The sequence below is a fragment of the Ranitomeya variabilis genome, chromosome 2, assembly GCF_051348905.1.
Source record: "Ranitomeya variabilis isolate aRanVar5 chromosome 2, aRanVar5.hap1, whole genome shotgun sequence".
Lineage (NCBI taxonomy): Eukaryota > Metazoa > Chordata > Amphibia > Anura > Dendrobatidae > Ranitomeya > Ranitomeya variabilis.
In genome coordinates, this window is record NC_135233.1 from 600,867,628 (window position 1) to 600,885,535 (window position 17,908).

Genomic DNA, 17,908 nt, shown 5'->3' on the forward strand with positions numbered 1-17,908 from the left:
AACAATCTGTCCTTTCGCTAGGCCACTGTCAGGATCCCACCCCTGACAGGGACCCCCCTGGATCTTCCCAAGTAACGCTCTCCTCTCACTAGATGTTACCTGGGCAAAACCCAGTCAGCTTCTCTCTAACTTCCGATCCAGCCCCCAGTTTTACCAGAGTGTGAGGAGTGGCCTAATACATAGAACTCTTTGCTCCTCCTGGTGGCCAGAGTGTGAAGTGTAATGTGTGACTGTGATACCTGGTCAGGTGAACTCCTTTAGTGCAATCAGACGTAACATTGCTCCCCTTAGTGGCAGAGCGACATTACTGCAACGACCAGGACTCTGGGGCGCTGCACTAACACCACTAGAGGGAGCTGATCCTCTGTAACCACCACTAGAGTAAGCTGGCCCTCTGTAACCACTACTAGGGGTTGATGAACCTCTGTAACCACCATTATAGGAACCTGGCCTTCTGTAATCAACACTAGAGGGAGATGGCCCTCTGTAACCACCACTAGAGGGAACTGGTCCTCTCTAACCACCATTAGAGGGAGCTGGCCCTCTGTAACCACCACTGGAGGGAACTTGCCCTCTATGACCACCACTAGAGGGAGCTGGCCCTCTGTAACCACCACTAGAGGGAGCTGGCCCTCTGAAACCACCACTAGAGAGAGCTGGCCCTCTGTAACCACCACTAGAGTAAGCTGGCCCTCTGTAACCACTACTAGGGGTTGATGAACCTCTGTAACCACCATTATAGGAACCTGGCCCTCTGTAATCAACACTAGAGGGAGATGGCCCTCTGTAACCACCACTAGAGGGAGCTGGCCCTCTGTAACCACCACTGGAGGGAACTGGCCCTCTGTAACCACCACTGGAGGGAACTTGCCCTCTATGACCACCACTAGAGGGAGCTGGCCCTCTGTAACCACCACTAGAGAGAGCTGGCCCTCTATAACTATCAGTAGAGGGAGCTGATCCTCTGTAATATTGTGACATTGTGACATTATGGCATTGTAAAATCCATTTCCAATTCTGTGCTAAATCCAACCCGTGTGAATGTAGCCCAACTAGTTAAACATTTCCCTTTCTTAAATCACCCCATCCTTCCCAACAGTTGGCTAAGACTCGACTTCACCTTTATTATCTTTGTTACAAATTATGAAAATATCATAGCAGATTCAAGCAATAAGGAATAAATAATCCCCTTCCCCATACACTGTCCATCACTCCTCTTCATTTCCATCCTCCTTCAGGGTTTCTGCTCGGCACTGTTATCATCAGATGAGCTGTCCATCATCTATCATCCTTCTTCATTATCATTCATCATCTCCATCTGCTACTTTATTACTATGACTATTCCCATCACCCTTCTTACTTCCCCCCATCTCTTACCCATCCGATTATCCTGACGGCCTTTATACCATGATGTACTGCTTGAAAATTCTCATCCTCATGCACCAAGTTTCTGATCTATCATTTTTCTGTGACCCTATAACCCAATATTCATAACTCTGCTTGCTGTCCTCCTTTATACATAACGCCTACATAAAACCACATATGAGGGTTTGTTACCATTGCATCCAGGCTAGACAATCTAGATTCTGTATTAAATAAATTTGGCGTGATTGAATATACTAGGAAATGGTTAAAAAAATAATACGCTCATGTTCTCCTCTGCTTGGTGCCTCTCCACACCTGTCCCATTTGCAGCTTCCTCGCCAAGCTGTCCTCTGCCTTTTTCTTCTTCCTTCTTCTCTCCTTCCTGTGGGTGCTGCTGCAGCTGACAAGGCATTTATTTATTTATTTTTTAACCTTGTTGGATTCAGAGGTCCTCACCCAAAATTCAGATTTCCCAGAATTCATGAATTTGGGGAAATTCTAAATATTTAAAAAAAAATTTGGAGCCACTTCGCTAATTTAAAGCTTGAATACATTGTAGTAAACTATCAGAAGAGGAGCATTGCCTGGACTGAAAGCAATTGGAGAAAAAAATGTTCATCTGAGACAATTTTGGACTCTACAGAATGTAAACGTGAATGTTTCCATTCATTGACAGCAAGCAGAAATTGCAGAAATGTTCACACAATGCTAGAAAGTTACATGATTTTCTTTATTTGATCGTTTATACAAAGATTACAAACCTCGAGACATTGGCCAACATCTTACTGACCAAATGCAATGATTCAAAACCTACTGTTTGGTGTATACAGCTCTGCTGCAGAACTATGTGTCTGGGATTAAAGACCGTAAACTGCCCTGTAAAGACTATGGCTTACTCCATATGCTGCAAAGAAATATAGATATTGGAGTCCCCCCAATTTTTGGAATTATGCAAATATTAAGGTCACCCCCCAAATGACCTGTCAGTGAATGTAATCAATAGATTTAACCAAATATTAAATTCACCCCAATATTACTATGACTTACTGCATATGGTGCAATTAACTGTAGATAGTGGCTTTCGCCCAATTTTTAGAATCAATGGATATACCCAAATATTACATTCACCCCTGATATTATGTGTCAGTATATGGAATTGATTGATTTATTGAAATATTAAATTTACCCCAATATTACAATGACTTTAGATTTTGACTTTCGTCTAATTTGTAGAATCAGTTATATAATTATATAGTTATATAATCAATGTTATATGTCAGTGAATGGAATCAAGTGTCATTAAATTCACCCCTAAATTACTATGATTTACTCCATATGGTGCAAATAAATTTAGATTTTGACTTTTGCCCAATTTTTAGAATCAATGGATATAAATAAACATTAAATCACCCCAATAATTCATGTAAGTGAATGGAAGAAAATGGATCTACTGACATATTCAATCCATCACAATTATTACCTGTCAGTGAATGGAATCAATGGTTGGACCCAAATATTAAATTCACCCCTGATATTACCTGTCAGTGAATGGAATCGATAGATCAACTCAAATAGGAAATATTGGGGGTGAATTTAATATTTTGGTAAATCCATTGATTCCATTAATTGACAGGTATTATTGGGAGTACAGTTAATTTCTGTGAATGGAATCAATGGATCTAACCAAACATTACATTCACCCCCAATATGAAAAAAATCAATGTAGCCAAATACTAAATTCACCCTCAATATTAGCTGTCAGTGAATGGAATCAATGGATGTATCCAAATATTACATTCACCCCCAATATTAGCCGTCAGTGAATGGAATCAATGGATGTATCCAAATATTACATTCACCCCCAATATTAGCCGTCAGTGAATGGAATCAATGGATGTATCCAAATATTACATTCATCCACAATATTGGCCGTCAGTGAATGGAATCAATGGATGTATCCAAATATTACATTCACCCCCAATATTGGCCGTCAGTGAATGGAATCAATGGATGTATCCAAATATTACATTCACCCCCAATATTAGCCGTCAGTGAATGGAATCAATGGATGTATCCAAATATTACATTCACCCCCAATATTAGCCGTCAGTGAATGGAATCAATGGATGTACCCAAATATTACGTTCACCCCCAATATTAGCCGTCAGTGAATGGAATCAATGGATGTATCCAAATATTACGTTCACCCCCAATATTAGCCGTCAGTGAATGGAATCAATGGATGTATCCAAATATTACGTTCACCCCCAATATTAGCCGTCAGTGAATGGAATCAATGGATGTATCCAAATATTACGTTCACCCCCAATATTAGCCGTCAGTGAATGGAATCAATGGATGTATCCAAATATTACGTTCACCCCCAATATTAGCCGTCAGTGAATGGAATCAATGGATGTATCCAAATATTACGTTCACCCCCAATATTAGCCGTCAGTGAATGGAATCAAAGGATGTATCCAAATATTACGTTCACCCCCAATATTAGCCGTCAGTGAATGGAATCAATGGATGTATCCAAATATTACGTTCACCCCCAATATTAGCCGTCAGTGAATGGAATCAATGGATGTATCCAAATATTACATTCACCCCCAATATTAGCCGTCAGTGAATGGAATCAATGGATGTATCCAAATATTACATTCACCCCCAATATTAGCCGTCAGTGAATGGAATCAATGGATGTATCCAAATATTACATTCATCCACAATATTGGCCGTCAGTGAATGGAATCAATGGATGTATCCAAATATTACATTCACCCCCAATATTGGCCGTCAGTGAATGGAATCAATGGATGTATCCAAATATTACATTCACCCCCAATATTAGCCGTCAGTGAATGGAATCAATGGATGTATCCAAATATTACATTCACCCCCAATATTAGCCGTCAGTGAATGGAATCAATGGATGTACCCAAATATTACGTTCACCCCCAATATTAGCCGTCAGTGAATGGAATCAATGGATGTATCCAAATATTACGTTCACCCCCAATATTAGCCGTCAGTGAATGGAATCAATGGATGTATCCAAATATTACGTTCACCCCCAATATTAGCCGTCAGTGAATGGAATCAATGGATGTATCCAAATATTACGTTCACCCCCAATATTAGCCGTCAGTGAATGGAATCAATGGATGTATCCAAATATTACGTTCACCCCCAATATTAGCCGTCAGTGAATGGAATCAATGGATGTATCCAAATATTACGTTCACCCCCAATATTAGCCGTCAGTGAATGGAATCAAAGGATGTATCCAAATATTACGTTCACCCCCAATATTAGCCGTCAGTGAATGGAATCAATGGATGTATCCAAATATTACGTTCACCCCCAATATTAGCCGTCAGTGAATGGAATCAATGGATGTATCCAAATATTACGTTCACCCCCAATATTAGCCGTCAGTGAATGGAATCAATGGATGTATCCAAATATTACGTTCACCCCCAATATTAGCCGTCAGTGAATGGAATCAATGGATGTATCCAAATATTACGTTCACCCCCAATATTAGCCGTCAGTGAATGGAATCAATGGATGTATCCAAATATTACGTTCACCCCCAATATTAGCCGTCAGTGAATGGAATCAATGGATGTATCCAAATATTACGTTCACCCCCAATATTAGCCGTCAGTGAATGGAATCAATGGATGTATCCAAATATTACATTCACCCCCAATATTAGCCGTCAGTGAATGGAATCAATGGATGTATCCAAATATTACATTCACCCCCAATATTAGCCGTCAGTGAATGGAATCAATGGATGTACCCAAATATTACGTTCACCCCCAATATTAGCCGTCAGTGAATGGAATCAATGGATGTATCCAAATATTACGTTCACCCCCAATATTAGCCGTCAGTGAATGGAATCAATGGATGTATCCAAATATTACGTTCACCCCCAATATTAGCCGTCAGTGAATGGAATCAATGGATGTATCCAAATATTACGTTCACCCCCAATATTAGCCGTCAGTGAATGGAATCAATGGATGTATCCAAATATTACGTTCACCCCCAATATTAGCCGTCAGTGAATGGAATCAATGGATGTATCCAAATATTACGTTCACCCCCAATATTAGCCGTCAGTGAATGGAATCAAAGGATGTATCCAAATATTACGTTCACCCCCAATATTAGCCGTCAGTGAATGGAATCAATGGATGTATCCAAATATTACGTTCACCCCCAATATTAGCCGTCAGTGAATGGAATCAATGGATGTATCCAAATATTACATTCACCCCCAATATTAGCCGTCAGTGAATGGAATCAATGGATGTATCCAAATATTACATTCACCCCCAATATTAGCCGTCAGTGAATGGAATCAATGGATGTATCCAAATATTACATTCATCCACAATATTGGCCGTCAGTGAATGGAATCAATGGATGTATCCAAATATTACATTCACCCCCAATATTGGCCGTCAGTGAATGGAATCAATGGATGTATCCAAATATTACATTCACCCCCAATATTAGCCGTCAGTGAATGGAATCAATGGATGTATCCAAATATTACGTTCACCCCCAATATTAGCCGTCAGTGAATGGAATCAATGGATGTATCCAAATATTACGTTCACCCCCAATATTAGCCGTCAGTGAATGGAATCAATGGATGTATCCAAATATTACGTTCACCCCCAATATTAGCCGTCAGTGAATGGAATCAATGGATGTATCCAAATATTACGTTCACCCCCAATATTAGCCATCAGTGAATGGAATCAATGGATGTATCCAAATATTACGTTCACCCCCAATATTAGCCTTCAGTGAATGGAATCAATGGATGTATCCAAATATTATGTTCACCCCCAATATTAGCCGTCAGTGAATGGAATCAATGGATGTACCCAAATATTACGTTCACCCCCAATATTAGCCGTCAGTGAATGGAATCAATGGATGTATCCAAATATTACATTCACCCCCAATATTAGCCGTCAGTGAATGGAATCAATGGATGTATCCAAATATTACGTTCACCCCCAATATTAGCCGTCAGTGAATGGAATCAATGGATGTATCCAAATATTACATTCACCCCCAATATTAGCCGTCAGTGAATGGAATCAATGGATGTATCCAAATATTACGTTCACCCCCAATATTAGCCGTCAGTGAATGGAATCAATGGATGTATCCAAATATTACATTCACCCCCAATATTAGCCGTCAGTGAATGGAATCAATGGATGTATCCAAATATTACGTTCACCCCCAATATTAGCCGTCAGTGAATAGAATCAAAGGATGTATCCAAATATTACATTCACCCCCAATATTAGCCGTCAGTGAATGGAATCAATGGATGTATCCAAATATTACGTTCACCCCCAATATTAGCCGTCAGTGAATAGAATCAAAGGATGTATCCAAATATTACATTCACCCCCAATATTAGCCGTCAGTGAATGGAATCAATGGATGTATCCAAATATTACATTCACCCCCAATATTAGCCGTCAGTGAATGGAATCAATGGATGTATCCAAATATTACATTCACCCCCAATATTAGCCGTCAGTGAATGGAATCAATGGATGTATCCAAATATTACGTTCACCCCCAATATTAGCCGTCAGTGAATGGAATCAAAGGATGTATCCAAATATTACGTTCACCCCCAATATTAGCCGTCAGTGAATGGAATCAATGGATGTATCCAAATATTACGTTCACCCCCAATATTAGCCGTCAGTGAATGGAATCAATGGATGTATCCAAATATTACGTTCACCCCCAATATTAGCCGTCAGTGAATGGAATCAATGGATGTATCCAAATATTACGTTCACCCCCAATATTAGCCGTCAGTGAATGGAATCAATGGATGTATCCAAATATTACGTTCACCCCCAATATTAGCCGTCAGTGAATGGAATCAATGGATGTATCCAAATATTACGTTCACCCCCAATATTAGCCGTCAGTGAATGGAATCAATGGATGTATCCAAATATTACGTTCACCCCCAATATTAGCCGTCAGTGAATGGAATCAATGGATGTATCCAAATATTACGTTCACCCCCAATATTAGCCTTCAGTGAATGGAATCAATGGATGTATCCAAATATTACGTTCACCCCCAATATTAGCCGTCAGTGAATGGAATCAATGGATGTACCCAAATATTACGTTCACCCCCAATATTAGCCTTCAGTGAATGGAATCAATGGATGTATCCAAATATTACGTTCACCCCCAATATTAGCCGTCAGTGAATGGAATCAATGGATGTATCCAAATATTACGTTCACCCCCAATATTAGCCGTCAGTGAATGGAATCAAAGGATGTATCCAAATATTACGTTCACCCCCAATATTAGCCGTCAGTGAATGGAATCAATGGATGTATCCAAATATTACGTTCACCCCCAATATTAGCCGTCAGTGAATGGAATCAATGGATGTATCCAAATATTACGTTCACCCCCAATATTAGCCGTCAGTGAATGGAATCAATGGATGTATCCAAATATTACGTTCACCCCCAATATTAGCCGTCAGTGAATGGAATCAATGGATGTATCCAAATATTACGTTCACCCCCAATATTAGCCGTCAGTGAATGGAATCAATGGATGTATCCAAATATTACGTTCACCCCCAATATTAGCCGTCAGTGAATGGAATCAATGGATGTATCCAAATATTACGTTCACCCCCAATATTAGCCGTCAGTGAATGGAATCAATGGATGTATCCAAATATTACGTTCACCCCCAATATTAGCCTTCAGTGAATGGAATCAATGGATGTATCCAAATATTACGTTCACCCCCAATATTAGCCGTCAGTGAATGGAATCAATGGATGTACCCAAATATTACGTTCACCCCCAATATTAGCCTTCAGTGAATGGAATCAATGGATGTATCCAAATATTACGTTCACCCCCAATATTAGCCGTCAGTGAATGGAATCAATGGATGTATCCAAATATTACGTTCACCCCCAATATTAGCCGTCAGTGAATGGAATCAATGGATGTACCCAAATATTACATTCACCCCCCTATAATTCGTCAGTGAATGGATGCAATGGATGTAATGTAACAATCACCATGAAATATCTTTTCTTTACTTTTCATTACTAGTCACAATGAATAGAGTCCCTCTGTAGAACCCAACCTGACCTCTTCACCCATACATGTGCCATCAGCTTCACCCTCCCATCCCTCCATGCCAGGGTACAATGGATCCCAATGGTTGGATGTCCTCGCTCCTGCTACATTTGTATCCTCTTCCTCTGGACACATTCTATCTGTTTGGTAAACATGTAACTACTGAGCTCTGTGCTGCTGCTGCTGAGTGCAGGGATCAGGGAAGGGCACTGCTGCTTAATACCGGGATTTCATACAATATATAAAGGTGGTGATTGCCAGAGGCGTTTACCTAATGCGAAGCCTCACAATCTGGGGCTATGCTGTGATGAAATGCACCTTGGAAAGCCATTGGCTCTGGTCACCAGCCTCTATCCAATGCTTAACTGATGATGCTGCTGATCTATTTGGGAAGTTGGCTGGCTCTCAACGAGAAGCCTCTTCTCAAAGGCTGTTTCTTCACAGGGCAAATATGCACAGAGCAGCCTCGGTGTATGTAGACTAGAAGCTCCAGTCCCTGGTAAAGCTGGCAAAATGGATCCCAAATCTCAAGCCACCCTGTCCCTGCTGCTGTCCCAGGTAAGAGCTCTGCTCCTCCAGTGCTTTTCTACATTGTGCTGCTGCATACAATGTCTTTGCATTTGCTTTTCTTCTTCTCATGCCTGCTCTGTGTTTGGATGGCAAGGTGTGAATAGTAAGCACAGAGCAAGGGGATAGGAGTGAGGGGCTGATTTTTTAGGGGATTTTTGGGTATTGTCCTTGCTGGATCCCCCCTTTATTCTCATTAAAGTTGATGGGTGCGCTGTTTTTTTCCTTTTTGGGGGGGTCATGCAGCACCCCACCCTCCTGGCTGGATCCCCCCCTTTGGAGATGAACCCCCTTTCTAGGCTCTTAGAATACATTGCAGTGGAATCCCCCCAAGTGGGGGGCTTGGTCTAATATAGCTTGCTTGCAAGTTGGCAGCGTGGAATTTGGAGGGGCATTTGGTCACCCCCTCCCTATATGGACTGCCCAGTTAACATGCAGTGTGGTTATTTAATGTCTGGCTTGCTGAGCCTGTGGATCGCAAGGACCCCATTTCTACAGAAGTTTGCATTGGGAAGACTATCAGCATCACGCAGTCCCCCTGGACCCCTGGAGATGCCATCATGTATTTTGCAATGGCAATTGTGTTTTATATGTTGCACCCCTGACAAAGTAGCTTATAGCTTTTTGTGTCTGCTCCCTGCTCAGAATATTGTATATCTCCCCCCTCCTCACTGCAGCAGTGAGGAAAGACCCCCATACCCCAGCATAACAGCTGAGCCTCCTCCATTCAAGGCATGGCACGGCTGCTGCTGTCAGTCACAGCACAAGATCTCTCCCTTCCTTCCAACATCTACAGCTCCCACGTCTTCCTATTCCTGTGGAATAACATGCAGTTAACATCCGAGCCTTCCTAGTACTGAATTCTTTTGGGGTTTTTTTGGGAGGGGGTTGCAAAAACTCTGGCATCTCTTATTTACAGCCCCCCCCCCCAATCATCCTGCAGGTTGAATTGCTAAGCAACCCCTGCTGCATCCCAACACGTTTCGCTTTAAAGTGGAAGTTTGTATCATTAGAATGTACAGAATGGAGTGCAAGCTCCTGTGCCCAATATTAGGATTGTGGGGTAAAACAGATTGCAAGCTCCTGTGCCCAATATAAGGATTGTGGTGTGAAATAGATTGCAAGCTCCTGTGCCCAATATTAGGACTGTGGTGTGAAATAGATTGCAAGCTCCTGTGCCCAATATAAGGATTGTGGTGTGAAATAGATTGCAAGCTCCTGTGCCCAATATAAGGATTGTGGTGTGAAATAGATTGCAAGCTCCTGTGCCCAATATAAGGATTGTGGTGTGAAATAGATTGCAAGCTCCTGTGCCCAATATAAGGATTGTGGTGTGAAATAGATTGCAAGCTCCTGTGCCCAATATAAGGATTGTGGTGTTAAATAGATTGCAAGCTCCTGTGCCCAATATAAGGATTGTGGTGTGAAATAGATTGCAAGCTCCTGTGCCCAATATAAGGACTGTGGGGTAAAATAGATTGCAAGCTCCTGTGCCCAATATAAGGATTGTGGGGTAAAATAGATTGCAAGCTCCTGTGCCCAATATAAGGATTGTGGGGTAAAATAGATTGCAAGCTCCTGTGCCCAATATTAGGATTGTGGTGTTAAATAGATTGCAAGCTCCTGTGCCCAATATAAGGATTGTGGTGTGAAATAGATTGCAAGCTCCTGTGCCCAATATAAGGACTGTGGGGTAAAATAGATTGCAAGCTCCTGTGCCCAATATAAGGATTGTGGGGTAAAATAGATTGCAAGCTCCTGTGCCCAATATAAGGATTGTGGTGTGAAATAGATTGCAAGCTCCTGTGCCCAATATAAGGACTGTGGGGTAAAATAGATTGCAAGCTCCTGTGCCCAATATAAGGATTGTGGGGTAAAATAGATTGCAAGCTCCTGTGCCCAATATAAGGACTGTGGTGTGAAATAGATTGCAAGCTCCTGTGCCCAATATAAGGACTGTTGTGTGAAATAGATTGCAAGCTCCTGTGCCCAATATAAGGATTGTGGTGTGAAATAGATTGCAAGCTCCTGTGCCCAATATAAGGACTGTGGGGTAAAATAGATTGCAAGCTCCTGTGCCCAATATAAGGACTGTGGTGTGAAATAGATTGCAAGCTCCTGTGCCCAATATAAGGACTGTTGTGTGAAATAGATTGCAAGCTCCTGTGCCCAATATAAGGACTGTGGTGTTAAATAGATTGCAAGCTCCTGTGCCCAATATAAGGATTGTGGGGTAAAATAGATTGCAAGCTCCTGTGCCCAATATAAGGACTGTGGTGTTAAATAGATTGCAAGCTCCTGTGCCCAATATAAGGACTGTGGGGTAAAATAGATTGCAAGCTCCTGTGCCCAATATAAGGATTGTGGGGTAAAATAGATTGCAAGCTCCTGTGCCCAATATAAGGACTGTGGTGTTAAATAGATTGCAAGCTCCTGTGCCCAATATAAGGACTGTGGGGTAAAATAGATTGCAAGCTCCTGTGCCCAATATAAGGACTGTGGTGTAAAATAGATCGCAATCTCCTGTGCCCAATATAAGGACTGTGGTGTAAAATAGATTGCAAGCTGCTGGGCTCAGTGCACCATTGATTGGAATATATATGTATTATATGTATAACCATTGTGTTGTGAAATAGATTACAAGCTCTTGTGCCCATTCTAATGATTATACCTAGACTGCTAGTGTCTGTCCAATAGATTGCAATCTCCTGTGCCGACTCTGTTCTAGCATTGACACTGTTGTGCTGTATAACCATTGTGTTGTAAAACAGATTGCAAGCTCCTTTGCCCTGTGCGACAACTATGTTCTACACTAGATTGCAAGCTCCTGGGCCCATTGTCAGACTAGTTTTGCAAAACAGATTGGAAGCTCATAGGCTCAGTGTGATAACGATGTTCTATGACAGATTGTTCGCTTTTGTGTCCATGGTAATGATTGTTTTGTAAAATAGATGGCAAGCTCTTGTGCCCAGTGCAATGATTGTGTCCTACAGCAGATTGCAAGCTCCTGTGCCCAATTTCTCAACTGAGTTCTACAATAGATTGCAAGCTCCTGTGCCAAGTATAACAGTTGTGTTCTCTAATAGACGACAAGCTCTTCTGCCCACTGTAATAATAACTATGCTCTAGAATAGATTGCAAGCTCCTATGGCCAGTTAATACATGTACTAAACCTCATTGGGTTGGGAGGAGGGGGATCTGTGCGGAGGCTGATTTGACTGGAGAAGGGTTAAGTGCAGCTCAGCACCGGAGACGGCATTGAAAATAAGTGGAGATTTACAGATGAGAGAAATATGGAGCAGTCAGGTAACTGAGATTAATATTTATTGCTGGGAGCTGTAATGAAAACCATCAGATGCGCAATAAGGAAGCCCAGGATGGGCTCACATACAGCACACAGGGGGCAGACGATGGCCCCCCGAGCTCCTGTGAGTAGGGAGGGTGATATCAGGAGATATAGAGGATTTCTCAGAAACCTGACTGTATACACCCACCTTATCTGTAGTGTACGGTGTGTTCACTATCGGCAATGAAAGAGAGAAATGGAATCATGTAGGTGGATACAACATCACAATAGAAGGAGGAAAAGGATGATACATAGTGTCGAACTTCCCAAACATTCTCCGTGGCTGCTACAATTATCATGTAGTTATATAGGTGCATAACATGTCATGCGTTGCTCTGACGAGCTTTCGCCTAGATGCAGGTAGTTGTCCATTTTAGTGTTCCCTGTCATTTTGGACAAGACATTTTTGCAGCTGCCGAGCCACTAGACCTTATCAGCATCCAACATTTGCGTTGCCTCTCCAGTCCTGGATAGGCAACATATGTGATCCATAGGATAAAATAAGCATTTTGATTGACACTTAAGAGTTACAGTCTAGTCACTAAAGAGTTAACTCTAACCACTCCTGGGGAGAGAAGTCTTCTACTCTCCTCTCGGTGCCCAAGCTCTGTCCCAAAATGTTCCTTATTTATCACAAATGTGCGCAGCAGAGGTAAATTTCGGCTCCGAATGTCGGCTGCTTTGTCTCAGAGGATGCAGCAGTCCTGTGCAAAAATCAAAGTTCTGCTACGCCCGATTTCAGCTCTGCTATATCAGAACATTGCCTTGCATGCTCTTTTGGAATAGTAACCCATTCACAACTTTTCTTCTAGATGCTACTATGTGGCTCATGTGTGCTCTACTTTGTGAGGTCGGTCTTTGGGGTTCGCCATAAATTAGGGTATTGAACAAGAAACCTCTTCAGGCTTCAGATCCTCGTTAAGTAGCAGATCCAAGGAGATATTCTGGAGTTACATGGCTTGGATACGTGGAAGGTGGCATCTTCAGGAGTCACAGATATCTCTTCAGGCTGCAGATCCCCATTACGTAGCAGATCCCAGGAGATATTATGGAATTACATGGCTTGGATATGGGGAAGATGGCATCTTCAGGAGTCGCAGATCAGATTTGATGGTGTCATGGCAGCATACTGTATATGGTGATGTCATGAGGATATGTACCCCATACTGGTATCTACCCATCACCGACCATGCCTAGGTGATACCCCAGGACTGTGCTATGAGTGCTAACATCTCACAGTTTAGTCTCTCTTCCTATATTATTTAGACTAAAGAGGTAAAGGTAGATTTGGGTTAAACCTATTGGCCAAGAAACTGTCACATTGAGAGCAGATACCTGGTACACAGTGACGGTCATCCAAAGTAGCAGCATTCATGGAGCCCATCACTGGTACATTGGTTGTAGAAGCCCAGAATGTCTATAAGATGTCATCAATGCAATGATATTTTGAGTTTGATAGTCACCACTGTCATCTACCGGTGAAGAACAATCGTAGATGTAGAGTTCATCCTGGGGTACCTTTGAAAAGGTCACCTACTGGTTTTTCCACCATGTCAGCTTGGTTTTCTAGGTGCCTCCTCAATGTCTACATCTCTTTCAACTTCCACATGGGGTTTGTACCTATCATAGGTTGACAGGAGTCACTGTCAAGAGTTTTTCTACTCTGTGTGTCACAAGTGGGTCCTGGGAGATCTGGGGTTAGAAAATGACTACTTATTGTGAATCGCAGATCTTCCATTTAACCGGTATGTTTGTGTTTCATATTAAATGGATTCCATTTATTTTGGTGCTGAAGAGGTTAACGACTCTTTCTATGCTGGTTAGGAAGTTGCAGCTCCATCTCACAGCTGTTCCTGACCTGGTCATTTCCTTTCCCTATAAAATCTGGTCTTACCCCCTCTTCCTTGCCAGTGACAGCTTTGCTTCCTAGCTCTTTGGAGTAGCTGTGCTGAGTTGGAGATCGTTGTTGCTGCTGGAGAATGTTGCGTGCTGTTTTTGTGTGTATGCTTTCCTCATTGTCAAATTCCTGTTCGGTTTGTACTTTCCTACCTTTCTCTATATGCCTCATTACCTTTGGTGAGTGTTTGTATACTAGTTGCTTTTTGTTATCCCTGTTTGTCTTACGTGTTTATACACTAGCATTTCTGTCCCAGCCCTCCTAGACTAGGGGAGGGGACAGCTTATAGTATAACAGAAGAACAGTAAGGCTGGTGGCCCAAACCTCCTCACCATCAGAGGTACATTGAGTGCAGGGATAGTTACTGTTTTTTCCACCATGCAAACTTGGTTTTCTAGGTGTCCTTTTAATATCTACATCTCTTTCAATTTGCACATGGGATTTGTACCCATCATAGGTTGGTGAGAGTGACTACCAAGAGTTGGATATATACAACTTCCATTATGTCCTCACATCTTAGTATATAGTCATTGGACAAGCAGGTGTTAGGACATGGTGAGGAGTCATTGGTTCTTCTTTCTCCTGTGCTTATATCCTAATTTAGTTAATTTGATGGTTTGTGCCATTGGTTTGGAATTCAGTGCAGCCATTGGCACTAGAATTGACACCACTGTTATTAAAAAAAATTACCAGTACCTTCACATATACAGCTGACTATTTCCAACGCTTGCCATTAGAGCGGGCTGCTCAATCATAGATAACATGCCTGTGCTTTGTAGGGAGGCCAGCAAAACATGTGCTACTGATGACGCCTATGGGCACGAGCGAACTTTACACCGGTGAGTAATAGTTGCCTAGTTGGCACACAGTTACCGTGGCGTAATGGGCACGAACAGTGTTCTCCAGAGTGGATTAATGTGTGATTTATGTCTGCTAGTAATGAACACTGAAGAGCGGAAACCAAGTGTATTACTGGAAGCTCCGATTACTGCACCCTCATCTGTATCCACATTAATGCACCTTGGTATAGGAGGGTATCACTGTACCGGCCCCTGAGACGCGCACTCTCCATATTACCAGTGCATTAGCCGTCCGGTAGCCGGGAGATTTGAGGTTTGGCTTCTTTCTCATGGATCTCATTTCACATAAAAGATGATGATGTTGTATTACTAGGACACTCATTATAGACATTTATTACCTATGTGAATGATAAATGTACGACTGCTGGGGCCCCACTGATTACAGGAATAAGGGTCCTGAGTTTCTCGTTTCTCCTTAGTTTCTGACTGAATGCAGTTAGGGGGAGTTTGAGCGGAGGTGGATGTCAGGAGTCTGAACATTTTTTATTACCTTTTTGTGCATTACTGCCCTTTTCCAAGATGGCGTCTTTGGTCTCATGTGCACTGTGTCTTCCTGCTATAAAACTCCACCCCAGCCTTCAGTCTGTGCTAGAGTATTCTGCCTTGCATCCAGCTCCTGACCTCTGGTGACTCCCTGGCTATATACCTGCTCCTGTGAACCTGTGGGGTTATCCTGCTACTCTGCTCTGAGTTCCTGCTGCATACACCAGTTCCAGTAATCCTCCTTCACCTGCTGCTCATGTTTACTTCCATCTGCATTTGCTGGACATGTAAGCTGTTGCTGCTCTGCAAGAACCTGAGACTATTACCCAGACCTCCCTGGTTGAGCTAAGATATTATTTGAACTGCCTTATAAGCATATCTATCTGTGTTTTGGACTAAGCAAGGACTTATTCGTGTCAAGTATCCTCAAGAATAATTGTGCTTCATAGACTTTCTGCGTGATTGCATTTTCCTCTGAAGTTTCCTATAGACTGCTGAGCTGCATTTGATATTTGCACCAAGTGTTGTGGACTTGAGTTTCTCTCTGCACCTGTTTGAATCACCGTGTGATAATATTATTATTATTATTATTATTCATTTTTATAGCGCCATTTATTCCATGGCGCTGTACATGTGAAATATGGGGCAAATATAGACAAATACATTAGACATGAGCAAAAAAAAAACAAAACAAGGCACACGGGTACATAAGGAGGGAGGACCCTGCCCGCGAGGGCTCACAATCTGCAGGGGATGGGTGATGATACACTAGGAGAGGGCAGAGCTGGTTGTGCGGCGGTTCAGTAGGTTCAGGATCACTGCAGGCTGTAGGCTTGTCGGAAGAGGTGAGTCTTCAGGTTCTTTTTGAAAGTTTCTATGGTAGGCGAGAGTCTGATGTGCTGGGGTAGAGAGTTCCAGAGTATGGGGGAAGCACGGGAGAAGTCTTGGATGCGGTTGTGGGAAGAAGAGATGAGAGGGGAGTAGAGAAGGAGGTCTTGAGAGGATCGGAGGTTGCGTGTTGGTAGGTACCGGGAGATCATGTCACAGATGTATGGAGGAGATAGGTTGTGGATGGCTTTGTAGGTCATTGTGAGGGTTTTGAACTGGAGTCTCTGGGCAATAGGAAGCCAGTGAAGGGCTTGGCATAGGGGAGAGGCTGGGGAATAGCGGGGAGACAGGTAGATTAGTCGAGCAGCAGAGTGTAGGATGGATTGGAGTGGTGCCAGAGTGCTAGAGGGGAGTCCAGAGAGTAGGAGGTTGCAGTAGTCGAGGCGGGAGATGATAAGGGCATGCACTAGTGTTTTTGTGGTGTCACGGTCAAGGAATGCGCGGATCCGGGAAATGTTTTTGAGTTTGAGGCGGCAGGAGGAGGCAAGGGCTTGGATATGTGGCTTGAAAGAGAGGGCAGAGTCGAGGATCACCCCGAGGCACCGGGCGTGTGGGACTGGGGAAAGTGAGCAGCCATTAACATTGATGGATAGGTCTGGTGGAGGGGTAGAGTGAGATGGGGGAAAGATGATGAATTCTGTTTTGTCCATGTTCAGTTGTAGAAAGCGAGCAGAAAAGAAGGCTGAAATAGCAGACAGACAGTGCGGGATTTTGGTAAGTAAGGAGATGAGGTCAGGTCCGGATAGGTAGATCTGCGTGTCATCAGCATAGAGATGGTACTGCATACCGTGGGATTCTATGAGCTGTCCCAGACCGAAGGTGTAGATGGAGAAGAGTAGGGGTCCTAGAACAGAGCCTTGAGGAACACCGACTGACAAGGGGCGAGGTGAGGAGGTGGTGTGGCGGAGGGAGACACTGAATGTCCGATCTGTCAGATATGATGAGATCCAGGAAAGGGCCAAGTCTGTGATGCCAAGAGATGAGAGGATTTGTAGCAGAAGGGAGTGGTCCACAGTGTCAAAGGCAGAAGACAGGTCCAGGAGAAGGAGGACAGAGTAGTGTCGCTTGTTCCTGGCAGTTAGTAGGTCATTGGTGACTTTAGTTAGGGCAGTTTCAGTTGAGTGATGGGAACGGAAGCCAGATTGTAATCGATCAAAGAGGGAGCAGGAGGAGAGGTGAGAGGACAGTTCAAGATGGATGTGTTGCTCCAGCAATTTGGAGGCATAAGGAAGAAGAGATATCGGGCGATAGCTAGACACAGAGGATGGGTCGAGGGAGGGCTTTTTGAGGATGGGTGTGATCTTGGCATG

The 17,908-nt window shown here is 42.8% G+C and overlaps 1 protein-coding gene and 1 long non-coding RNA gene across 2 annotated transcripts in view; one reads left to right on the forward strand and one right to left on the reverse strand.

Annotated features, from left to right (window-relative positions):
* LOC143807260 (uncharacterized) overlaps positions 1–17,908 on the reverse strand; it is a 561,821-nt gene that overhangs the window by 476,310 nt on the left and 67,603 nt on the right. The window lies entirely within an intron of this gene.
* The window catches only part of CDH13 (cadherin 13), a 916,091-nt gene continuing 906,918 nt past the window's right edge, over positions 8,736–17,908 (forward strand). The window contains exon 1 of the mRNA XM_077288603.1: positions 8,736–9,115. Coding sequence (XP_077144718.1) covers positions 9,071–9,115 — 45 coding nt within the window. The 5' untranslated portion in view covers positions 8,736–9,070. The remainder of the gene's footprint in view (positions 9,116–17,908) is intronic.